The sequence below is a fragment of the Vipera ursinii genome (assembly GCF_947247035.1).
Source record: "Vipera ursinii genome assembly, chromosome: 5".
NCBI classification, from domain to species: domain Eukaryota; kingdom Metazoa; phylum Chordata; class Lepidosauria; order Squamata; family Viperidae; genus Vipera; species Vipera ursinii.
In genome coordinates, this window is record NC_139518.1 from 79,143,234 (window position 1) to 79,169,460 (window position 26,227).

The following is a 26,227-nucleotide window of genomic DNA, read 5'->3' on the forward strand; positions in this document are numbered from 1 at the left end:
GAATGAAAAACTTTAAAATATTCTGGAAATTCATTTTTCCATTTCCAATTTCTGCCACTTAAATCCAGAAGGTAGGCCTCAGCTCTGATATTTAATTTCAACTCAAATACAGTCTAGAAAATGTTTTTATTTGCATACAAAATAGTCTCCATTTCACAACTTAATAAGTCTCTTTCCCTATCTTGTTTTTTACTTCTTTCACATGGTATCGGAAAATGCACAGTTACCTTTATTTTATACATAGCTTCAGCAGTTAATGGTTTGCATTTATTACTTCATCTTACTAGTTAGTCTTTGTTGAATTACATCAAAATTATGTTAGACATTAAACACAATATTCATGTTGCTATGTTTTTTATCTCTGACTCTAGATTACTACCTCACCACCCTTGTCTCCTACAAAATGTAAAAAATATTCTGTCTTCCCAACAAGAAAACCCTAAACTGTTAAATTTGACTACATGGTGAAAAAGTTTCTACCAAACTTTTTTCATTTACTTAAAAAGAATATTATGTATTGACCACAGTTGAATAGTACACAACTAAAGCGGTGCCTTACAATCTTAGCCAAAGTTAGCATTATTATAAAGTGATTAAACATGTATGGATTTAATTGGGAAATAATGGTATCCTGCATTTAAATACATAAATTAATTCAAATATACTGTGTTTAGTCCTGGTGACCTTTCAAATACCAACTTTTTCCAAATACGTGAACTAGCAATGATAACCTTCAACTGTTTAAACATTTAGGGAAACTACTGGAGGTGCAGGCCAAGCAATAATCAAATTTAATATCGTTGTAAATAATATTGCTAAACATATTGCTATTAAGTATCAATAATTTGCAAGTCACTGAATCTTAACGAGTGTCGCCACTGCACTCTTCAGCCAGACGTTTTGTAACAGAACATACCAACAGCATGATCGTGGAGTTCCACAGAACATAAAACTTTTAGTGTTCCATTAAAAAAAAAAGGGTGACAGTTTCCGCTGGCACAAAATTCTCATGCAAAAATGTAGTCTTTGGCAGTTGTTATACAAAAATAAGACTCTTCTAAAGAAAAATTGCAAATTCTTCTGTAAACAGATTTGATATTGCTGTCGTTTTAATACTGCTGTCAAAAGCTTCAGTAGAGTCTCCCTCTTGGAGATGGATGGCTTACAATCCTTGCTTGTTTCGTGATCCAGCTCGACTGTGTGTTCTTACAGAACCATGTAACTGAAGACCTACTAAGCAAGAATGAGATAAGGCTTGAAAGTAACTATACAATTCAAGTCAACTTTGTACCTGTAGGAAAAAGACATCCAAGACTTTAATAAACCCCGTTGTAGATTTTTTTTTCTCAAGCGTGCATCTGTTATCGGCCTTTTGCACAAGACCACATCTCGTGTGAAGCAAGTTTCTCTGCAAAGCTACACGGAGGCGTTTTGTCAAGAATTAAAACCAGAACTGTGTTTGAATAAGAACCGTTTTGGACAATCTGATATTCAGGTTCTAGCGACTGAGCAAAGTCTACTTATCATCTGTCTGTGGTTTTTATTCTTATGTGGCAGGACAGGTTACTGTTTGTCTTTCTGAAATCACAATCTGGCTGCTACCCTCTTTCGTTAAACTGACGGGATAAGCTGAATGGGAACAAACCCTGGAATGTGTCCTGAATGAGATTTAAAAGGTTATTCCAGCTCCAAGAAACAAACTTTAGGCAAAAAAGACAAAACACATTTCCAAAAAGATGCCAATTTTTTTTTTTATGACTTGCAACCGAACGGGTGACATGCATTCCCAAATCCGTTTCTTTACTTCTTACCCAGAGCAGGATGATCATGTTTATCTTCCTCGTCTTCATCAAGAAAATGACCAAGAGGCTGGTGCTGGAAAGAATTAATATAGGAAGAGCTAGATATCCCTAAACTGGTTCCCACGACACCTACGTTGACAGGATCTGTCGAATAATAAAAAGATTCCCGTATTGAAGTCTTTTTATGTTAATTGCTCCACAATCTTAAAAAAGCGTTTTTAATTATCAACCTACCTGTGCCAGCAGATCCTTTATTATTTCGTGGCTGATTAGCACAATCAATAACAGTGCAAGAACGACGATATTGTGATTCTGGCTAAAAGGTTCAAAGAAAATTATTGCATCAGGTCCTGGATCAAATCATACAAATCCAAAATATTCAGCAGAATTTTCATGGTTCCGACCCATCCTAAACGCACAGAAATAGGTCTCCAGGTTACTCTCCAAAGTAAACACATACTGGTATTTGCTTGGATGCAAATCAATCTCTCTTCTTGATCTGGGACATTTCCTGTTAAGGTTGCATGAAGAGTTATACAGGTAGTCCTCGACTTACAACAGTTCACTTAGTAACTGTTTGAAGTTACAACGGCACTGAAAAAATAGTGACTTGTGACCGTTTTTTTCACCCTTATGATTGTTGTAGCATCCCAGCAGTCACAGGATCAAAATTCAGACGCTTGGCAACTGACTCGTATTTATGACGGTTGCAGTGCCCCTGGGGTTATGTGACCACCTTTTATAACCTGACAAGCAAAGTCAGATTCACTTAACAACTATGTGGCCAACTGAACACTTTTTAACAACTGCAGCAAGAAAAGTCGTAGAATGTGGCAAAACTCACTTAACACAAATGTCTCACTTAGTGACAGAAATGTTGGACTCAGTTGTGGTCGTGAGGACGATCTGTACTTGCATTAAATATTGCACATGCTCCCCCTTCAGACCTCTGACAACCTATACATCCTGGAATTTTTCCTGAGAGGCCTCCAAAAGAAGGAACCCTGTATTCTAGTATGAATGCAATTTTGTCACACCTTACCCAAAATGCATGCGACGTATTAGGCCTGGAAAAACTCTCAGGTAATAAAAATTTCTCTTGAACCGGTTGATGGCTGACGTCATCTGCTATTGCACTTCGAGCCCGGTTAACATTTACCCGGGATTTCTGCAACACGAAGAGAAAAAAATGGGTTTATATCCAAGACAGCTATTTTAAAAAAATTGGAAACGAGCATCATTTATATAAACAGTTTTAACTCTCAGATGCTTGGCTAAAGACAGGGTTCGTAGGAATATTTAATGCAGCTTTCCTACCAATTGGATTTAACCCAAAATACAGAATTTGGGCTGTAGGTGTTGTAATGATCTTGGCCTATGAAGTTTAAAAGCCTTATTTAAGAGATGCTATGGTTCCACATAAAGTGAAAAATTGGAAATGTCTGTACACATAATACAAGAAATAAAGTGTTGTCACGAATCACAGCAATCAGCCTTACTGGACAGCTGAGTTAAACTCCGCCTATTTCCCAAACAAGATCATTATTGTTCAGTTTCTAGATCATCTACCTCCTATAGCATCTCTCAGTGATAATACATCCCATTATTTTAGGCTTGTGTTAGCATATTTCAGGGACGCGGTGGCTCACTGGGTTAGGACGCTGAGCTTGTCGATCAGAAGGTCGGCAGTTTGGCGGGTCGAATCCCGAGTGCCGCGTAACAGTGAGCGCCTGTTACTCGTCCCAGCTTCTGCCAACCTAGCAGTTCGAAAGCACGTAAAAATGCAAGTAGAAAAATAGGGACCACTACGGTGGGAAGGTAACAGCGTTCCGTGAGCCTTTGGCGTCTAGTCATGCCGGCCACATGACCACGGAGATGTCCTCGGACAAGCGCCGGCTATTCGGCTTTGAAACGGAGATGAGCACCGGCCCCTAGAGTTGGAAACGACTAGCACGCATGTGCGGGGGAACCTTTACCTTTACCTTTTAGCATATTTCAATGAGTATTGGTAGGGGAAAAAAATCCTTGAAAGCCACTAATGAAAACCCTATAATTTAAAACTCAAAAGTAATTTTAAAATGCTACATTTTTTTTTAATCAGGTCATTTACAGGGGGCAGCAAGAAACTAAAAAAAAAGAAAAGAAAGAAAGCAGCTGACTTACCATTTGCTTTTGGGATACTACATGTTCGGTCCCTTCTATGGTACTAATAGGAGGCAGGAGATTATTTCTGCTTAATGGCATTGGAGAAGGTGATGATGACAGCTGCTCATTTGCAACAGAGCTGGAAAAACAAACAAACAGCAGTTCTTACAAACTGTCCAACTCCATACGGCTGACACGAACTTCTTTAAATGATGCTGTCGGCAATGGTAACTCTTGCTAGTTGAAGCACTGTTTGCCTGATGACCTGGGAACAGTTTAAGATTAAGCAAGTGGTGAACTCCACATTAGGTGCATTTCAGTGGATGTACAAATGGGTGTTGTTTGTATATTTATGAAATCTGCTTGCCACCCATCTCTTATCCCACGACTCTCGGCATCATGATTTTATCAAGGTTTCTTTCTAGTACAGGGGTGGGGAACCTTGGTTCTTTTATGACTTGTGGACTTCAACTCCCAGAATTCCTGAGCCCGCCAGGAATGGTTGGCTCAGGAATTCTGAGAGTTGAAGTCCACAAGCCATAAAAAAGCCAAGGTTCCCCACCCCCTGTTCTAGTGCTTCATAAAACCATAATTCTAAGTGGTCATAATCAATTTTCCCCCTAAGATAAGAACAAAATTGTTTGCAAACAGTTATCGGCAACGGTGTTTCTCAACCTCAGCAACTTTTCAGATGTGTGGAGTTTGAGAGAGGAGGGCAGTTTAGACACATGAAATACAAGTCAATAAATAAAAAGTTGCCAAGGTTGAGAAACCCTGATCTACAAGGAAAGTTAAAACCCACTTCTTTTTTTCTTTTTTTTACATTCGTAACTAATGACGGGATGGTTTTACTTATTTGATTTCCATCTTGCCCTTTGCTCAGAGCGGAAGTTGATATGCATAGCACTTTCTCCTCCTGATTCTGCAAACTAACAGTCCGGGGTGATGAGGTGATGCTGAAAAAGAGAATCTAAAGTCTCCAAGTGAATCTTCCAAGTGAATCACTGTGGGGTCACCTGGGTACTCTTGCAATTCGCTTCCGGGTGCTCGCTTTTTATACTAGCATGCATCTGTTTCAAATATGTACAAGACTTATTCAATGCACCAAGACAAATTCTAATTAGTCTAATTTTACTGAAATAAAAATAAATTAGTCATCCATCCTTACGTTGCCTGAAAGGAGTCCCACCTTGGCAACTTTTAAGACCTGTGGACTTCAACTCCCAGAATTCCCCAGCCAGCATGGCTGGCTGGGGAATTCTAGAAGTTGAAGTCCACAGGTCTTAAAGTTGCCAAGGTTGGGGACCCCTGGTCTACAGCCTTCAACGAAGTGTTTTCATCTGTAATTGAAATTTGTCGGGCCAACATTTATTATCACTTTCTTTAGCTTTTGGCATTTATCCACCCAATGAGCAGATGCCATACGCTCCTGACGTTAAGTCATCACTGTTTCGAAGTTGCAACGGGGTCATACTTATAATACTTCTAGATCCATACTGGATTACTGCAAGAGATGATTACTGTTCTGGAGAATGGAAGATAATGTAGCTGTTGCAACCAACCAAGGTTTCAGCAGCCAATCTCCTACGATCCGATCTCTTAGTTCAACACTGAACTCAAAACAGGCTCTAAACGGACACTAAGCTGATGTTGAATTTAATTACGGCAGTGAGACTTTTAGTAGGGCAATATTGGAAGAAGGAAGAACTGCCGACTATAGAAGAATGGACTTTAAAAGTTTCCAACCTGGCGGAAATGGCAAAGATCTCAGCGTACTTGAAAGACCAGTCGCAACAGAGATATATTGTGGAGTGGAAAAAATGGATTGATTATATCCAGAATAAATATGGGACTAAAAAGTTTCATCTAGCATTTGAATAAGTACTGATGTGATATTTATATTGCTTGTAGTTATTTTATAAGAGTTAAAGTGCGATAGATTTAATATTTTATTGTTGTTTGCATAAGGTAGACTATGATTGCTTGTATTTTTATACCCTGTATTGAGCTCTGGGAAGTCGGAGAGGGGGGAGGGGGAAGGGAGGGAGGTTTTGGGGAGGGTTGGGGAGAGGGGAGGGGGTTGGGAGGGGTTTTGTCTTTTTAAAAAAATGTATTGTAAAACTTTTCAATAAAAAAAAATAGGCTCTAAACCTGCTATTCCTTTGCACCACTTTACTGCACGATATATTCCCTCACTGCCAGAGGTTAAAAAAGCAGCTTTGGTGGTTGTCGCCAGGAAGTTAAGTTTTATTTCTATAAGCTGCCCAGAGTCACTGTGAGTTGGGCAGCCATATACGTTTTCTAATAAAACCTATTAGAAGCTTTAAAACAGGGGTGTCAAACTCAATTTCATTGAGAGCCGCATCAGCACTGCGGTTGCCCTCAGGGGGCTGGGTGGGTAAGGCCAGGGTGGGCGTGGCCTACTGGGTGGGCGTGGCTAGAGTGCGTATGGCCTACTGGGTGGGCGTGGCCAGCTCTACATCGTTCGCATCAAGGCCCCCTATGGGGGCCTGGGCAGGAGTGGGACAGATCTGAGGGTTTCTGGCGGAAGGAGGGTCTCTGGGCCAGGGCCAAGGCAGCGGGGGCCGTTCCCTCACTGTTTCCAGGATGGCTTCGCGGGCCACATGAAACCACTTTGCGGGCCGGATCTGGCCCCCGGGCCTTGTGTTTGACATGTCTGCTTTAAAAGAAGCTAATAAAAAAGCTTTAGGACAAAACATGGAAGGAGCAACAAGTATTATGAAGGGGGAAAATCAAGATAAAATCCAATCAGATTTTATTCTTGATGGTACTAAACAATAATAGTAACTTAATTCTAATTGGACAATACTTGGAATCTGGAGTACTTTGCAGGTTAGGTTAGCTTACATTTTTACTTTTCCATTTGGTTTCTACATAACCTTGGGAAGCGTACTTTGTGCAATTTAATCCTATTTCTGGTCTTAATGACACCAATTTTCCTTGATTATAGATTCGCCTTCACCCCTTTTAAAAATATGCCCTATTACAGACATGGCTCACGTTACATTCATTTTTTCCCCTTTCCTCTCTCCCCCCCTTTTTTCCCCATATTTTATTGTTCATCTGCACCCATTTCCAATTTCTACACATTTTAGTTCCATATCTCTTTAAATGATTTTTTTAAAGCTTCTAATTATTATTGTTGGCGGCGTTTTGGCTATTTGGCTATGTCATGTTTGATAACTCTTGTACGCCACTCCGAGTCATGTATATCAGACAGGCGGCTCCATAAATTTACCAAATCAGTCAACAAATGATAGCGGAAGGAAGGAATCCAACTAATTTTATATCTCAACATACAGCCGCGTTCCCCTGATGATGTCATCTAAGGGTCGTGGGGTTCCTGAGCGAGAAAGGCTGGCATTGATAGGATGCAGGGTACGTGGTGGGGGGTTACGCCTCCTCGCCGACTGTGCACAGTAGGACAGAGAAGATGCACTGAGCTCAAGGGGACGATTTGGCCGAGCTCTGGTCGACAAGATAGAACTGGATCCTGGCCTCATAAGCATTCTTTCATCGTAGTCTCTAAAACCAAGACAAGGAGGAAAGGCACAAGGATACAATCAACTATTAATCAGCTTTTATAGCATTGGGGTAAATTATCCAGTATATCATTACAAATGAATCATCTTTCTGCTCCATAAAGCATACAGATATAAACTGCTGACAAATGTTCCTTTCCCAACTAAGACTGTTAAAAGCAAAAAAAAATGTTAAATGATAGCCTATTCTGCCTTAACTGCCATGGCACTGAACGACCTTATTAAATAAGAAATTTAAATTAAGAGGGTTTATTGATAAATAGGTAGCTATTCGTACGAACTGTTTATACAGCAAGGAACTGTGAGTTTATTTATTTTATTTATTAGATTTATATACCACCCTTCTCCCGAGGGACTCAGGGCGGTGTACGGGGCAATTAAAATATGACATACAAAAGTTAAAAATAGATTAAATTAAATTTAGCCCCAAACAAAATAAATTAAATTATTAAATTTAAAACCCCAATCCCTCAGTTTGTTCCACAGGTTTGTTTAAAGGGGAAAAAAAATACTCTGCTGCTAGCCAGGAGTTGGAAAAAATATCAGTTCCACCAACACTTAATGGATATCTACAAGAATTTAATGGATATTCATTTTTACAAAGTTGAGGTAAGTTTATTTATATTTCCAATATTTTCTGTTTTCAGCTTTGTGAGACTGAATGGTAGTATATGCTATTTAGGGTTTCTGTACTATGACATACCAAATAGCAAAACATATCTGATCTTGGCTGATCCTAAAGCTAAGCAGTATCGGATCTAGCTGGAGCTTGGAGGGAAGATCATCAGCAAATGACATCCTAGAAGACAGCCCTGCTAACTCCCTTCTGTATTGTTGCCAAGAAAATTGTATAGACATGTCCATATAGCCGCCAAAAACCAAGCCCAATACAAGGGAATCTTTATCTTCACACTACCTTATACAATTTTATCCTTGTATTTAAATTTTAGCTCCTGTCTAGTTATATTCAATCAACTATCTTTATTAAAGCATTATTATACATAAGGATCCCAATTCTACAGTGTAATAAATTGTGCATTTAAACTAAAAGAAATTCACCGCCTTACTGGTTTAATACAATCTAATATAAAAATGCATTCACATTAGACCCATTTTAACCAGTTAGCTGACTAATTATTTGCAGAAGTACGGTATTCTGTTTCCATAGGATACAAGAAGAAGAAAAAATATTCAAAAGTCAACTTTAAAATATCTGTCTGAACAAAGACCAAGCCTTGAATACTTCAGATTCGTCTCTATAATTGGAAAGCCAGCTTTATGCAGAACAAACAAATTCTTGTAAATTCTTACAATATTTTGTCCATCAAGGGCAAGTTCCTCTGATGTAAGGGAATCCCATGAATTACCATCAAGCCATTCAAATTACGTTGTGGACCAGCATTTGTACCTTGAGAAACATTTACCTGTGGATTAGAAAAAAATAAATTAGGTCATAATTAAACAATAACAACAAAGTTAATTTGCAATAGTTCATTCCCACTGGCCATTTCTACTAAAAATGATAAGAAAAGAGAATGTTATTTTCTATAACTGTCAAGGAACTGCTCCCAATTATGATGCAATGAGCAACCTAGAGAAAAAATGCTTTAATTTTGGAAGCAATTGCGTAAATATAACATTTATGCCAGCTATGTTTTTTTTATAAATATCTACTTTTGTAAGTAGATATTTATAATAACACTGTTGAATTCTACTCTTTGTAAGTACTGTCTACTCATTCTCAAGCAATGAGGATCTGATGAGCAACTGGGCTGGCTGGATCTGCCTTTTGAGTACCATACATATGATAAGTTATACAAAAGGATTCTAGGAAATGAAAGGAAAAGGAAAAAAAACTGAATTAAACCACTAACACAATATTATTACAGAATGCCCCTATACTTGCAGACTATGCACAGTGAGAATCAGAATATATTTTAAAAACTCAAGAGAGATTAACTTAGACTTCCGGTGGCGATGCGACGCTGAAGACAGCCGTTTTTGGGCTGCCCAATCCGCAGCTGTGTTTTTCCATCGTAAACAGCGCCGATCAGCTGTTTAGATGGATTTGAAGCCCCCTCCTCGGGAGAAGAGGAGGGGGTGAGGCCCCAGGTAGGGGTTGAGCTCTCCGGGGCCGCCTGAGCTGAGAGTTTGGGCGGCTGAAGGATTGAGCCCCCCCGAAGCCTGGGTTGCTCCGAGCTGCGCAGCGTCTCTGCTCCGTGATTTATGGAGCAGAGCCAGGCGTTAGCAACCACCCCAGCCAAAAGGAAATACTTTTGATTATCAAGATGCAGGCAGAGCGGTACAGGAGGTCAAGGTGATGTGGACTCTTATCTTTACTCTCTAGCTCAATGGATTTTATAGCTTTAAAGTGAAAGTGCGCAATAAGTGAAAGTGGGGGAAGATGGCGGCTAAAACTTCTAAAGCTCTTCGGAGTGCGGGGTCTTCCCTGGTGCAACAGACCTCATTGCAAGCTTTGCTTCCTCCTGCACCTCCTCCGGCATTGACGCTTAAGGATTTACAAGATGCTCTTGGAAAGCATTCACATTGATGTCTGACATGATGGATGAAAAGTTGAAAAAGCTGGAGGAGAAAATGGAGGAGAAAATGGAGAAATTGGAGAAGAAGATGGAAGAGAAGTTTAGAGCAATGAGGGTGGACATGTTGTCTATGATTGAATCTGTAGCTGAATGTGTGCAACAGCTGGATGTAAAAGTGGAGGATCTCAGTCAAAAGAACTCTATATTAGAAGCAAAGGTATTAGAAAATGAAGATATAAGGGATAAAATGGACAGAGAATTGAGCCTTGTTCAGTATCATCAGATGCAGTATGCTATTAGAATCAGGGGTTTAAAGGAGAATTGTAAAGAAGATTTAAAGCAGCTGATTTCTGAGGCTCTGGAAGGGGTACTGGGCCAGCCAGCATCTGAAATTGAGGGAAATATGGACAAAATTTTTCGTGTAAATTCATGGATTGCAAGACAGAGGAAGTTACCCAGAGATGTGGTGGTCTATTTTACAAAGAGAGTAATTAGAGATGAAGTCATTCAAGCTGCCTATGATACTAAATTGGTAGTGGCTGAGCAAGAAGTCTTGGTTTTAAAAGAGATTCCTCCGAAGATTTTAAGGAGAAGGAAAGATTTTGCATTTCTAGTACAGGAACTTAAGAAATGTGATATTAAGTTTAGATGGGAGATTCCAGTTGGATTGGTGGTGACGCACGAAGGTAAAAGACATCGTCTGGTTACTGTGGCCCAGGCACGTGATTTTTAAAGTAATGTGTTAAAAGCAACCCCCCTATCATTTTTGGAAGCTGTAAAGGGATACGGCGAGGGAAAGCTTCAAGATGTTGCAGATAGACAGATAAAGGACAATGGTGTTGGAGGGGATCAAGTTACAGTCTCATCGGTTGTTGCAGGAGGCCAGACGATGACGCGTGCCGCCCTAAGAAGAGCGAGACGAGAGCAAGAGCAAGACCAGCAGAAAGTTATGGAATCTCCAAAGCGTACTTACAGTGAAGCTGTGGACGGGGCGCGGTCCAAAGAAGTTATGGGGGTTATGACAGACGTGCTCCAAAAGCTTTGGGGTGTCAAGATTGGTGATTAAATTTTTAAATTAGAATCTCAATGGATTAAATTTATCATAGAGGAGAAAGAAAGTTCTTTTTTTAATATTTAACACAACTTAAGATTGATGTTATTTGCTTGCTAGAAAAGTATATTAGGGTTATGGACTAAAAGTATGTGTTGAACTGAGAATGGGTACGCAAGCTCCTAATTAACAACAAGTTGTCTTAGAGACTGCCTAAGCCTTTTTTTATTCTTTTTACTTGAACTCAAGGATGATCTGGAACTGCGAGACATTTGGCGTGATACATGCAAGAACTATTTTTGATCATAGTTTAGTTTGGTTGGAGATTATTAAGGTTAACAGAGATAGGCGCTTTTGGCGCGTAATTGAGGATTTGTTTAGAAATTAGAGAAAGGTGGGAGAATGCAAATAGTAGGTGAATTTTTTTTATTTTTTTTTTTGAAATTAATATGAATAAGGACTGGGATTAAGAAAATCTATTCTGAGTAAAGCTCTTTTTCTGTTTTCTCTTTTTCTTTTTTACTTTATTTGTAATATTAATATTGTTTGTATTCATTTTATATGAGCTAGAGGGAGATAGAATTAATAGTTTATTGTTGATAACATAGGGGTGCTTATGTTTGTTTTTTGATTTTATACCCTGTATTTAGCTCTGGGAAGTCGGGGGGGGAGGAGGGAATGGGGGAGAGGGATAGGGAGGGCTAGATAGGGGTGGGGGAGGGGGGGATTAAAGTCAAAATGTATTGTAAAACTTTTTAAATAAAAAAAACTTGCTTGAGAAAAAAAAGAGAGATTAACTTAGTTAACTTTAAAGGAATCGTGTTCCTTTCTGATCTCCGTTAAGCTGAGTAGAATCAAAACCAACATCTTCTGTGCTTAATCAAAACCTAATAATAATAAAAGTTGGAAGGGACCTTGGAGGTCATCTAGTCCAACCCCCTGCTCAGGCAGGGAAACACTATACCATTTCGGACAAATGGCTGTCCAGTCTCTTCTTAAAAACTTCCAGTGTTGGAGCCACACAGTATTCTAAAAAAAACTGAATACTTGTTTCAACTTTATTCTCAAAATATAAGAAAGAACATTTGCAGCACAAGACAGAGACTTCTAAAAGGTGTGCTAACACATGACCACAAAAAAAAAACATTTTGGAAGGACAGCTGGTCAAGTATTAAACTTACCGGATTTGAAGGGATAGACGGCATCTTTGTTTGTGGCATCCGAGGCAATACCAAAGGCAAAGGTTCAAACTGCATAAAAGGACTCCCTGAATCTGTTCTGTTTGCTTCCACAGAAATGACATTCTTCCCATCATCTACCAATATCCCAAACAAATGACAAGAGGCATTATTTGACCGAGATCCTTACAGGCAAAGTTTTCAGATATTAAAAAAAAAACGGCCTCATTTCTCTCATAATTGCTGAAAGAGCTACAGCAATACTTGGTTACACTTGAAGATGTATTTTATACTTGCTAATTTAACAAGCATCAATAGATTAAAGAAATTAAATGTAGCACAGTATTTCTGCTAAATTTGATTAGGAATCATTCACGCAGTAACTATTTTTATCGGGTGTGTGTGTGTGTGTGTGTGTGTGTGTTTCAAAGCCCACTATTATGAGGACTTGTATGCACACAGCTGCTCGTGAAACAAAATAATAAGATCTCAAGAGTCGCAACACAGGTTGTTTCTCATATTTTAAGCATCTAATCCTGTCATTGGCAGAAGCAGCTAGGGATGTGCCCTAAATGGAATCTGCATTTTCTTTCAACTCCCAGACAAATGCCACCCTGCCTTGTGAGCAGAAACATCTTCAAAGGAAAATACACAGACAGTTCTAGTCCAGTAATAGTTTAGAAGAACAGAGTATAAATAAAATAAATTTGTCAAGCATAGCTTAAAACATTAATACCAAGCATTATTAGAGATAGAAAAGCTCCAAATATAGCATTAAAAAGCCCAATACTCTTTTAACGCCTGCTTGAGCACTGTCAAATACATTCTTAAAATGTGATTTACCCTCTCCAAGCTATATTCAAGTCCATGTCGCATTACAAAAGAACATAATTACTAATGCTATATCGGTATTAAAATTATTTTGGGGAAAAGAATTTTTGAAAGAGGCATCCATTATTCCAGGGGCGTCCAAGCTTGGCAACTTGAAGACTTGTGGACTTCAACTCCCAGAATTCCTCAGTCAGAGCCGTACTGGTTAGGGAATTCTGGGAGTTGAAATCCACAAGTCTTCCAAGTTGCACAAGCTTGGACACCCCTGCGTTTATACAGACAGAATTGCAGCCTAAGGACCAACCTGATGTTGGACCTTCCCAATGCCTGCAGATTAGCTGCTCCATGTAGCCCAAGACTTCGCTCCACACATCATCAAATACGAAAGAAAGAACTGCATCTCTCATGCAACACGATGGTGAGATTGGAGGGAAGCCTAATTTCCGTCGGGCTGGTGAAAGTCCCATTTTCCATTCGTGCATTTCTTCTTCCCTTTGAAAAAAGCAGGCAAATATTACAGCTGCTCAGTACTTAAAAAACTGTTGACTGACAGCTTCTCACAGAGCTTCATCTTATCTGCTGAACTGGGATTTGGAAACAGAAATTGGTAAAAAAAAAAAACTATTAGAGCTCTTCTCCACTTTTACAGGAGGTACTGAACAATCTGATTGAATCCCTGCCTTTGTCAGCCTCTTCCGCTGTTAAGACATCTCCGATGGGAGAAGAACAAGTCAAGCAATCGCCAAAGGAATTCACAACAGGCTTTGCTGCTAGATAATATCTACTGCCCCTCACCATCCAACGCCCCGACAAAACAGTTGAACAGAAAATTCCAGCACTGGTTTCCTAATGAGGAAAACCAAACGGATTCTGATTGAGTCAGAGGTCCTGGGGCTAAATAAGAAAGTTGAACACAAAGACGGCCTGTTTTGGATGAGTTGTAATTCCCTAAAGTTGTAATTCCCTGAGTCCTTCTGGAGAAGGGCGGTATATAAATCAAATTAAATAAAAATAAATATATAAATAAATAAAGCAGTGATGGCGAACCTTTTAAGAGGCCGAGTGCCCAAACCGGCACCCAAAACCCGCTTGTGTATTGTCGGGTGCCGGGTGGGCGTGGCCCATTGGGTGGGTGTGGCCCACTGGGTGGGCGTGGCTGCGGTGGTATCGGCAGACTGGGTGGGACTAAAAAATTCAATCGATTCCAACTTTGCGAGATCTTTTTTTCCCCCCGCGAGAAGTTGAAATTGATTGATTGAACCTTTTTTTTTTTTTTGCACACGGCAGCGAAGGCCTAAAGCGAAAAGGTTTTATCAAACCCAGCTGAAGGCCTAGGACTGGGGCGACGGCGCACGTACCCACAGAGAGGGCTCTGCGTGCCACCACGGCCCTAAAGGAAACTTCTACTATCTGGGAGTAGTCCTTAATCTTCAGCAATTGCTTAACTTGCAAGAGGTGGTTGCGCTCCTGCTCAACCAACAATCTGGCAGTGACCCACATCTTGATTACATCCCAGCTTGAACACTGCAACACGCTCTATGTGAAGCGATCCCTGAAAAAATGTTTGAAAATCACAATTATTGCAAAACGTAGCAACCAACTAGTGCAGGATTCAGGGAATCATACAGTACAATCAATGATTGTAAAGATCTGCCTATCAAAACAATCTGTTACTCTGCTGGCCTAAAAAATCACCTCACCTTTTATGAACCTATCCAGTAATTAAGTCTGGCCAGATACTCTTATAAAAGCTATTCTATTTTCAGAGGCCAGCCTTCCAGGTACTTATGAGCTGCAACTTCTTACACTTTGTTGAGAGCATAAAATGTATTTATTTCAGGAGTCCCATTTAGGCCATTTTCTTGACAACCTTCTAAACGTTTTTTGCAAAGACACATTCCCCCCCCCCCGCCCAGTGTTTCTCAAAAGCATCCCAAAAGATGTTTTGCCCAATTAGTATTAATTTTTAATGCTAATGTTTTGATTGAAAACCTGCTTTAAATTTCTTAGTGGACTCACAACCATAGCTAAATGTTAACATTAACCGTTTCATGAAAATGAAGCAAACTTCCATTTGACTTATTTATCTCTGTAGTAAAGATGGAGAGTGCCTTGGGTGATCACAAATAATTCTTTAGCCAGCAGCTAAAGCAGTGGTCTCCAACCTTTCTCAGTTGGTGGACCGGAGGAAGAGGGAGGGGGAAGCATTTTACACGCGCGTGCACACACGCAAACAGGGCCGCAAGCACATGCAATGCAACCGGGGCAGTGCTGGCGCCCCCCGTGACACTCACTAGCACCGCCCTGTTCTTGCCACGCGGTGCCCCATTTGCGTAGCAGCAGCAGCACTAGTGCGAGTGGGAGTGAGTGCATGCACCGGCCAGCCTGTTCCACGGCCCGATGGCCAGCAGGCCATGGCCCGGTAGTGAGTGCGGTTCACAGGTTGGGGACCCCTGGGCTAAAGAATTAAAGGACAGGTTTTGCTAGAACATATTTGAGAATTTTTTTAAAAAAATCTATACTTGAATTAAGAGACGTGGTGGCTCAGTGGGTTAGGACACTGAGCTTGTCGATCAGATGGTCGGCAGTTTGGCGGGTCGAATCCCCAGTGCCACGTAACAAGAGTGAGCGCCTGTTACTCATCCCGGCTTCTGCCAACCTAGCAGTTTGAAAGCACGTAAAAATGCAAGTAGAAAAATAGGGACCACTACGGTGGGAAGGTAACAGCGTTCCGTGCGCCTTTGGCGTCTAGTCATGCCGGCCACATGACCACGGAGATGTCCTCGGACAAGCGCTGGCTCTTTGGCTTTGAAACGGAGATGAGCACCGGCCCCCAGAGTCGGAAACGACTAGCACACATGTGCGGGGGAACCTTTACCTTTTACTATACTTGAATTAGCCTTGGTCTACCTTACTGGGAGTTACTTATTTAAATTATTATTTTTTAAAAAAATAATAATTCTGTTTTAAATTGTTTTAAGTTATGAAGGGATGAAATGTAATAAACCAGAGCAGATTCTCATACATTTCTAAATATGAGTCCCTGCTGTTCAGTAAGTTTCCCATCCCTGTTAAACCCACCCACCCTTCCTTTATCTCACCTGCATGACGACGATGCATCACCTCAGGAAGTTGAGTACAAAGTGATACTGTACATTACAAAAGTACCTGCCTTTTCCATAAGTTCATGCAGAACGCCTTTCCTGCTGGGATCTGGCAGGCCCCCACCTTTTTAGCCTTCTGGAAGGCCAGAAAGAGCTGGCTCTTCCCCCCAAGGGCTGGAATAAGACGAGGCAGGAAACTGGGAATGGTTGTGTTGGATTCATGCAAGGGGGATTTGCTCAGGCACCAGGTTTTTGGGTTTTGTTTGTTTTTTACCATTTTCTGGTTTTTAACTAATGTTGGGAGCCACTTTTAAGAGTTGTGCTCTGTGGATGACCACATCTTTTAAATAAATAAATACTAGACTTCCATCGAGCGGTTAACGCTAAAAAAGAGAATAATCGTTTTTCTACGTTCAAAACTAAAAAAGAAAAAAAAATCTCACAGGTTTAGACACTGTTTGGCGCAGTGTATCTTTTTTTTAAACGTTAACAAGAAACATACAGTTCTAGGTGGTTGTAAAGTCGCTACTTATGTCGCTGTGAAACGTGTTCCAATACCTACACATCTCTGCGGTCAAACGCTAAGTATTCCTCCATTATGCCTTCAGAGATAATCACAGTATCTTCCAGGTCTTCCTTCTCGAACATCTTCAGCTCAGGGACTTTGGAAAAGTTGCCTTCTTTACCGACAGGAGACACAGAAAGGGGAACCTTTTTGCCCCAGATAGTAAACCTGAGTGACAAACAAGGCTTTTTTTTAACGTCCATAATAAAGTTGGCTCCATTTTCTTTCAGACCAAACAAGCAGGGAATCGATTGTTTGTCTCTCTGTTTGCATTTAAAATTTTTATACCCTGCTTTGTTCGCAGGCTCATGCTGGCTCAGGAATTCTGGGAGTTGAAGTCCATGAGTCATAAAAGAGCCGAGGTTGCCTACCCCTGCCTTATATTCATAACCTTTTTTTAAAAAAATATCATGCCTTGTTGAACAAATATTACCCTCAAAATACTTTCACAATCCTTAACCCAACTTTATACTTTCCCTTCCTCGGAGGCAGTTTTCTTAAATTTATCCAAAAAGTATTTGCCCCTCACACACTGCCTAAATTCCTGCTGAGATTAAAATAATTATTCTAAGTCAGAATAACTGGTGGTTACAATAGCAATAACACTTAAGACTTATATACCGCTTCTCAGTCCTTTACAGCCCTCTCTAAGCGGTTTACAGAGTCAGCGTATTGCTCCCCCCCCCTCAGCCAACAATCTGGGTCCAGATTTTACCCACCTTGGAAGGATGGGAGGTTGAGTCAACGCTGAACTCTTCATTAATTCATTAGGTTGTATAGACTGTTTCTACATTATTTGTATGTGACATTTGATTATCCAATGGCATGGCAACAACTAACATTTGAGTTATTATTGTCCAGAGCTCAGATCCAAAAAGAAAATTAAACAGTAGCCTAGGGCTTTTGTTATTTCCCTCTGAGCAGCAACTTGTAAAAAGTAACTAAACTTTTTTCTTTACATACCTATAAGACGACTTTTTAACCCATGAAAATCACCTCAAAAGTTGGGGGGGTCGTCTTATACGCCCAGTCGTCTTATACGCCGGAAAATACGGTATAGCTTCTAGTAAATTACTCCCAGTATGCCTTTTAATATAGAAAGTAGGCACAAAGGCCTTTCCTGGTTTTGTAGAGCCAGACCAATAATGTCAACGCCTTTTAAGAATATAGTGCATACATGGAAGAGATGCATTATCGATGCTACAGCTGCTTATTTAACAGAAAACAAACAACCCTGGTTTGTATAGAAAACTCAAGATAGAAATGGACTGAATATTTGAATATTCATCTCTTAAAATGGAAATAAGATTGTAATTTTAAAAAGTTCACTTTCTGCTGTGGATGACAAGAGCTTAGTTGGTTCAAAAATAAATAACTGCAATCCTTGTGAAGTGATCGCAGGCACTTACTCACTAGGATCTTTCTCTTGCGTGGGACTCATGCTTGAAGTTAAAGTGCTGCACGCTGAACTAATATACCATCCATAGCCTTCATCAGTGGGCATCACTATTTGCTTCCCCACAATCCTGATGTTAAAGAGAAAATTATAAAATATTAATTGATCTGAATAAACTTGTGAAACGTTATCTGCTCTAAAGATTATACACATACGTGAGACCAATCCTAGAATGATGTTCAACTGTCTGGAATCCTTACCGCTTTATCAGACATCAACACCATCGAGCGAGTTCAGAAGTACTTTACATGAAAAGTCTTGCATTCTTCTGTCCTTAATAGAATACCCTGTGCTCCAAGGCTTCAAATTCTTGGCTTGGATAGTTTAGAACTGCAATACTTGCGGTCAGACTTAGGTATTGAATACAAAATTGTACATAGCAATGCTTTGCCTGTAAATGACTGGGTTAGCTTTAATCGTAATGTAACTAACACGTCCGAACAACCGCTTTAAAATTAATGCAAACTGCTTCTAAACTCGATTGTAAAAAAAAAACCTCCATTTTTGTAACAGAATGGTCAAAAGTCTCCAGAATATCTTAGCTGATTCATTTTTCTCGGTCATTAATTTTCCGTTTTCATTCTAACTTAGTTTCATTCTAACTTAGCCTCTGTGGTTAAGAGGCTAGTTAAGAGGCTACTGCTCCATATATAAGAGGGCCCTAAGGGGGCATGCATAAGTGCCCTGGCATGCCTATCGTACCTGTCGCATTTTGATTTTCTTATTTTCTTTGTGTGAATTTGTAATTTTTGTTTGACAAATAAAATAATAAATAAAATAAAATAAAATAAAATAAAAATAGGCACGCCCCAAAGACAGCTAGCAAATATGCAGAGGTTGCAAGTCAAAAAAGCAGACTGCATGGCTTAAAGCAGGGTTCCCCAACCCCCCAGTCCGTGGACCGGTACCGGGCCGCGGCAGGCCAGCAACTGGTCCACACAAACAAGCAATGCCCCATCTGCGAGATGCACGCAGCACACAAAACCACGCCCCCCCTGGTCCATGGAAAAACCTTTCTCCACGGAACTGGTCCCTGGTGCCCTAAAGGCTGGGGACCTCTGCCATGAAGGACACCACCCACATAAACAGAGTAGCTCTCTAGTACTCTGAAGTATGTAGCAGTAATATATATTTGAGATACCTGAGGTGAGGAAACCTTGACGTCCATTGTTCGCATTCCTCCTCTAGGCTAACGTATAAACATGGTTTTTGTTCATAAAGGAGCTCATCAATATGTCTGAATATTTGCTGAACTTGCCGGGTAGCAGCCTTATCAAATTCCTAGGGGAGGAAAAGGCAAAAAAAAAATTAGTTGGGAAGATATATGACATTAATCACGTTCTCAGAAGGCTTTTTTAAAAAACAGAAAGGTAAAATTAATATTTTATAATACTACGCAAAAGAAAAAGACTGATCCAAGAAATGAAATTATTTGCTTGGAAAATCTCAAAGATTGTCTTTCCAGTGATATCTAAAATAAAGTCAACTAAAATAGATTAAAAAATGAACCATCACAGGCTTAATACAATCATCAGGTTTACCAAATTAGAAAAAAATGTTAAGGAAAGTAAAGGAAAAATAAAACAATTACTTTTGGAAGCTATAATAATTATCAGGGTCATTAAATTCTGGCTTTGGTTTTTTTTAAAACAGAAATATTCCGAAATTTGTCAAGGCTCTCTTACAAAACTCATTCATGAGCTCTTCAAGATCAAAGTGTGAGAGCATACAGAGATTCTTATGAGACTCTTATCTAAACTTACTCAACCAAATGGTATAATTCAATAGTTGTCAACCTGTGTTCCGTGAACCCCTGGGGGGAGGCGCAATATCACAAGGGATCTGCAAAGGCTTGAAGAAATGTTACGATTTCATGAACAAGGACAAAGATTCAATTTTGCAGCTACTAAGATTGTTGGACGAGCAAGCACAAAAACAGCCAGGGAAATGATTGAAGCCTGGGAAACAGTCCCCTCGTCAGTCAACAGGAGTGCTGATTTACCACCAGCCTATCAAGTACTTAGAAGGCGAGGGCTGGGCAGCACAAGGAAATGACAGCTAATGATTTAAAAGCCAGCCATCAACACACCCCAATCAACATCCCAAAAGCCACATACAACAGGCAAGATAAATACCACACACAGAACAGCACACACTCTGTTAGAGAGAGGTTCCCTGAAGATGGGCTCCAGCACAAGTCCGAAAGATTGGAAGACAAAACCCCTAGTCCTGGTGACTGACCCAGATCGGATCCTGCAACATTATCCTGGGACATGTATATACGCCTTCATTCATTAAGATTTAAATCTTGAGTTAAGTCTTGGGGATCCATGGCCATGGTCTGTGGTTATAAAAGACATTTAAAGGGGATCTGTGGTGAAGAAATGGTTGAGAACCATTGCTATAATATAAAGTTAAAGGACGATACTTACATCATAGCCCCAAGAAAAAACAGAACTGTCTTCAGTCGAGGTGCCTGTGAAGCTCTGACAAGCAGACCATGAGTTTGCATTGTCTACTTGATAGTTTGACTCTTTTGTACTTTCAGACTCACTAAAATGCATATTTTGGAGGGAAGAAAAAGGGTAAATCAATCTTGAGAGAAAGTAATATGAATGCTGACAACTTAATTTTTCAAATAAAATTGTGTGTGTGTGTGTGTGACAGAGATAGACAGAGAGAGAGACAGAGATCAGGCGCAAAGAGTCAGGATCAGTGGTAAGGTTGCAACATAGAATTTTTTTTCAAGCCTATACACAAGAATCTGGCCAACTAAAGTTCAGTACTAAATTGGCATCAGAAAAGGGTCAACGGAATTCAGGAGGGGTTGGACTTGGAGTGCTTGTGGGAATGCAAAGCCAGGGATGTCAAACTCAATTTCATTGAGGGCTGCATCAGCATTGTGGTTGCCCTCAGGGGGGCGGGTGGGTATGGCCAGGGTGGGCGTGGCCTACTGGGTGGGCGTGGCTAGAGTGCATATGGCCTACTGGGTGGGCGTGGCCTGGGCAGGAGTGGGACAGATCTGAGGGTCTCTGGCAGAAGGAGGGTCTCTGGGCCAGGGCCAAGGCAGTGGGGGCCGTTCCCTCATTGTTTCCAGGATGGCTTCGCGGGCCACATGAAACCAGTTCACGGGCCGGATCCGGCCCCCGGGCCTTGTGTTTGACATGTCTGCTCTAAGCTAATGACTTGCTTAACTCCCAGCTCTGCCTGCTCTTCTCCTACATTATACACACAGACAGGTTTTTATCTTTGTAAGTGCCCAAAGTCATTGACAGTGAGTTGGGCAGCCATATAAATTGAATGAAAGAAGTTGTTCCTAATGCTTTTGCTATATAATGTGTCTATTTAAAACATATTTTACTTTGTACAAACACTCATTGTGGGTTTCCAGAATGGTTGTACTCTATCATCATGACCAAATACAGTCCTGTTTCAAACACAGTATGGCTTGTTCCTTTTGCTTCTAGCATTATGTCCAAGCACAGCTATTTAATATAGCTTTTGAACGGAGGTTTACAAAAAGGAAAATGAAAAATGGATATAAAAATGCTTCTTTTATAACCTTTACTTTCTTAAAAGTAAAATCCTCCACCACAATTAATTATATATCCCAATACCTTGAAATATCTTCTTGACTTTCAGTGGATGGGTAACTGTCATCCAGTGAGTCTGGCAGGGGATGATGTTCTAAGGTATTCTTTGTAAGTCCTCGACTAAAAATAAATTAAAATGACATTTGTTTGGCGACACTGAATTTCTTCAAATCAGTAAACAAACAGCATTAAAAATTATTAAAAAGCGTATCGTATTCTCAGTAACTTCAACAGGAAATTCCTAGTTTATTAACCACAAACTTTTTACCAATTCTCTCTGCTAAAACACTTATCAACCCAGCCAGCCACAATTCATGAACCTGAAAGAGCTGAGGTTCATTCCAGTTCTACAGAAAAAAATCAATCAGTTTATGCAATCCTGACAAGGGAAATTTACTGTAGCCCTACAAGGAAACATAACATATTTGAACAAGAAATGCATGGATGTCCAAGCACTGTTATGTAAACATATATATACAGTATTATCTCATGCCTCTCCTCCCAGAAATCTATTAAAAACAAAAAAACTGGTTCAAACAAGGTGGGAATTATAGGTGGTACTCAACTTACAACCAATTGTTTAGTGATCCGTTCAAAGTTACAACAGTACTGAAAAAAGGGACTTATGATTGTTTTTCACACTTATGATTGTTGCAGCATCGCTATAGTCACATGCTCAGAATTCAGATGCTTGGAAACTGGCCTGTATTTACAATAGTTGCAGCATAATGGAGTCAAGCGATCACCATTTGTAAATTTCCAAGCTGATTTCCAATAAACACTCAATGGGGAAAGCCCAATTCAACTGCATGATTCATTTAACAGCGGTGATTACTTTAACAACGGTGGCAAATGTGGTCATAAAACGGGGCAAAACAATTGCCTTACTTAGCAACAGAAATATTGGGCTCCATTGCAGTCCTAAGTCAAGGACTACCTGTCCTGTACTTGTTTCTGATTTAGCATGTTATGTGAACCCAGTTAGTATGGCCCCATAAATCATGGCTGTGTTGTTGTTGTTAGTTGCGAAGTCGTGTCCGACCCATCACGACACTATGGACAACGTTCCTCCAGGCCTTCCTGTCCTCTACCATCTTCTGGAGTCCATTTAAGCTCATGTCTACTGCTTCAGTGACTCCATCCAGCCACCTCGTTCTGTCGTCCCCTTCTTCTCTTGCCCTCGATCTTTCCCAGCATTAGGCTCTTCTCCATTGAGTCCTTCCTTCTCATTAGGTGGCCAAAGTATTTGAGTTTTAGCTTCAGGATCTGGCCTTCTAAAGAGCAGTCAGGGTGGATCTCCTCTAAGACTGACCGGTTTGATCGCCTTGCAGTCCAAGGGACTCGCAGGAGTCTTCTCCAGCACCACAGTTCAAAGGCCTCAATTCTTTGGCGCTCAGCCTTTCTTATGGTCCAACTTTCACTGCCATACATTGCAACTGGGAAGACCATAGCCTTGACTATACGCACTTTTGTTGACAGGGTGATGTCTCTGCTTTTTAGTGTGCTGTCTAGATTTGCCATGGCTTTCCTCCCCAGGAGCAAGCGTCTTTTAATTTCTTGGCTGCAGTCCCCATCTGCGGTGATCTCGGAGCCCAGGAAAATAAAATCTGTCACTACCTCCATCTATTTGCCAGGAATTGAGAGGGCCGGATGCCATGATCTTGGTTTTCTTAATGTTAATCATGGCTGCACAAACCCAGAAATGGCTAAACTTGTCAACTCTCTGCTTTCCTTTGCATACTGTGCAAACGCAACCCAGAGGTGTAAGCAATGCATCACGCCTAAACAAATCACGTTTTAATTCAGAGAAATCCGAAATTCTTATGCCACGTTAAGGGGTGAAATCTGCTATGTCTCTGCATCTCCCTTCCTTGTGAGAAACCATAAAAGGATCATCTCCTCCTCTGGGCCCGGCTCCCCGGATTTGACCTACTTCAGGGGTAGGCAACCTCGGCTCTTTTATGACTTGTGGACTTCAACTCCCAGAATTCCTGAGTCAGCTATGCTGGCTCAGGAACTCTGGGAGTTGAAGTCCACGAGTCAGCTATGCTGGCTCAGGAATTCTGGGAGTCGAAGTCCACGAGTCAGCTGTGCTGGCTCAGGAATTCTGGGAGTCGAAGTCCACGAGTCAGCTGTGCTGGCTCAGGAATTCTGGGAGTCGAAGTCCACGAGTCAGCTGTGCTGGCTCAGGAATTCTGGGAGTGAAAGTCCACGAGTCAGCTGTGCTGGCTCAGGAATTCTGGGAGTCGAAGTCCACGGGTCAGCTGTGCTGGCTCAGGAATTCTGGGAGTCGAAGTCCACGAGTCAGCTGTGCTGGCTCAGGAATTCTGGGAGTCGAAGTCCACGAGTCAGCTGTGCTGGCTCAGGAATTCTGGGAGTGAAAGTCCACGAGTCAGCTGTGCTGGCTCAGGAATTCTGGGAGTCGAAGTCCACGGGTCAGCTGTGCTGGCTCAGGAATTCTGGGAGTCGAAGTCCACGGGTCAGCTGTGCTGGCTCAGGAATTCTGGGAGTCGAAGTCCACGAGTCAGCTATGCTGGCTTAGGAATTCTGGGAGTTGAAGTCCACGCGTCAGCTATGCTGGCTCAGGAATTCTGGGAGTCGAAGTCCACGAGTCAGCCGTGCTGGCTCAGGAATTCTGGGAGTCGAAGTCCACGGGTCAGCTGTGCTGGCTCAGGAATTCTGGGAGTCGAAGTCCACGAGTCAGCTGTGCTGGCTCAGGAATTCTGGGAGTGGAAGTCCACGAGTCAGCTGTGCTGGCTCAGGAATTCTGGGAGTCGAAGTCCACGAGTCAGCTGTGCTGGCTCAGGAATTCTGGGAGTGAAAGTCCACGAGTCAGCTGTGCTGGCTCAGGAATTCTGGGAGTCGAAGTCCACGGGTCAGCTGTGCTGGCTCAGGAATTCTGGGAGTCGAAGTCCACGGGTCAGCTGTGCTGGCTCAGGAATTCTGGGAGTCGAAGTCCACGAGTCAGCTGTGCTGGCTCAGGAATTCTGGGAGTGGAAGTCCACGAGTCAGCTGTGCTGGCTCAGGAATTCTGGGAGTCGAAGTCCACGGGTCAGCCATGCTGGCTCAGGAATTCTGGGAGTCGAAGTCCACGAATCAGCTGTGCTGGCTCAGGAATTCTGGGAGTCGAAGTCCACGAGTCAGCTGTGCTGGCTCAGGAATTCTGGGAGTCGAAGTCCACGAGTCAGCTGTGCTGGCTCAGGAATTCTGGGAGTCGAAGTCCACGGGTCAGCTGTGCTGGCTCAGGAATTCTGGGAGTCGAAGTCCACGGGTCAGCCATGCTGGCTCAGGAATTCTGGGAGTTGAAGTCCACGAGTCATAAAAGAGCCGAGGTTGCCTACCCCTGACCCACTTCCTTCCCCCACATGGACTCGCCCCCCCCGCCCGTCTTTAAAGAAATTTGCAGCAGACGCGGGTGCAGTGCCGCCTCGAACCGCAAGGGGGAGCCCTGTGGGAGCGCTCGAGCAAAAGAACGTGGGAATACCACCACCACCACAGAGGAAGTTCGAGGAAGAAGGCGAAGAGAGCCTGGTTCAGGCCGCCGCAGGGCTGCCTGGAAGGCAGACCGCTTCTCCGGAAAGGGCTGAGTACGCCTGGAAAGGCTCGGAGGGACCCGCCGCCTTGGGTTTGACCCAGGAGAACGTCACTCACATCCCCTGGACGTCGGGGGGCACCGGCTTCCGGGTGTATCGCGAGATCATCCTCCCGCCTCAGCGGTTCATCTCGGTCCCCGTCGGCGCAGCCGGTTGGCCGGCTCGGCCCCGGCCGCCATGGCGACGCCCCCTCCTTCCCCTCCCTCTCAGGCCGAGCGGAAGTCTCTTCTCTATGGTGGGGAGAGGGTGGATGGGATGGGATGCGCAGGCCGCGGCGCGCAGCGATGACGTAGGTGCAGCCGCTTCGGCGAGAGCGGCCAGGAGGTGAAAGCGGCGGCCTTGCGGTGAATCCCGGTTGGTCGTTTGTTCTGGCAGCGCAGCGGGTTCTTTTTGGCGGGCGTACATCTTGTTGTTGTTTTTTTCCCTTGCGGTTTCTCGTCAAAAGTATGGGAATATCCGTATTATATCTAGAAAGAGGAAGTGGCGTGGATGTTTAACAATAGTTACCTTTCTTCTTTTTGCAAACGCTAAAGCAGGGGTCTTCAAGCTTGGCCCTTTTACGACTGGTGGACTTCAACTCCCAGAATTCCTCAGCCAGCGACGCTGGCTGAGGAATTCTGGGAGTTGAAGTCCACCAGTCGTAAAAGGGCCAAGTTTGAAGACCCCTGCGCTAAAGCAACTTCAAAGCCAGGGGGTCTGCAGACTTAGCCCTTTTACGACTGGTGGACTTCAACTCTCAGAATTCCTCAGCCAGCGTGCCTGGCTGAGGAATTCTGGGAGTTGAAGTCCACCAGTCGTAAAAGGGC

The 26,227-nt window shown here is 42.0% G+C and overlaps 1 protein-coding gene across 3 annotated transcripts; it reads right to left on the bottom strand.

Annotated features, from left to right (window-relative positions):
* Positions 1-107: 107 nt before the first annotated feature.
* FAM149B1 (family with sequence similarity 149 member B1) lies at positions 108-25,627 on the bottom strand. 3 transcript variants are annotated; one of them, XM_083364783.1, is made up of 15 exons: positions 25,480-25,627; positions 21,853-21,948; positions 20,668-20,788; positions 19,377-19,516; positions 18,189-18,305; positions 16,777-16,947; positions 13,415-13,602; positions 12,283-12,416; positions 8,822-8,934; positions 7,269-7,493; positions 3,966-4,086; positions 2,845-2,970; positions 2,037-2,118; positions 1,812-1,946; positions 108-1,230 (listed from the first exon to the last, which is right to left on the bottom strand). In XM_083364783.1, the coding sequence occupies exons 1-15, from the start codon at positions 25,527-25,529 to the stop codon at positions 1,163-1,165; spliced, it is 1,887 nt and encodes a 628-aa protein (XP_083220909.1). In that variant the 5' UTR covers positions 25,530-25,627; the 3' UTR covers positions 108-1,162. The 3 variants fall into 3 exon arrangements, with proteins under 3 accessions (XP_083220909.1, XP_083220908.1, XP_083220910.1); XM_083364782.1 differs by having other exon boundaries at positions 108-1,233; positions 25,480-25,626; XM_083364784.1 differs by lacking the exon at positions 16,777-16,947 and having other exon boundaries at positions 108-1,233; positions 25,480-25,626.
* Between the last annotated feature and the right edge of the window lie 600 nt (positions 25,628-26,227).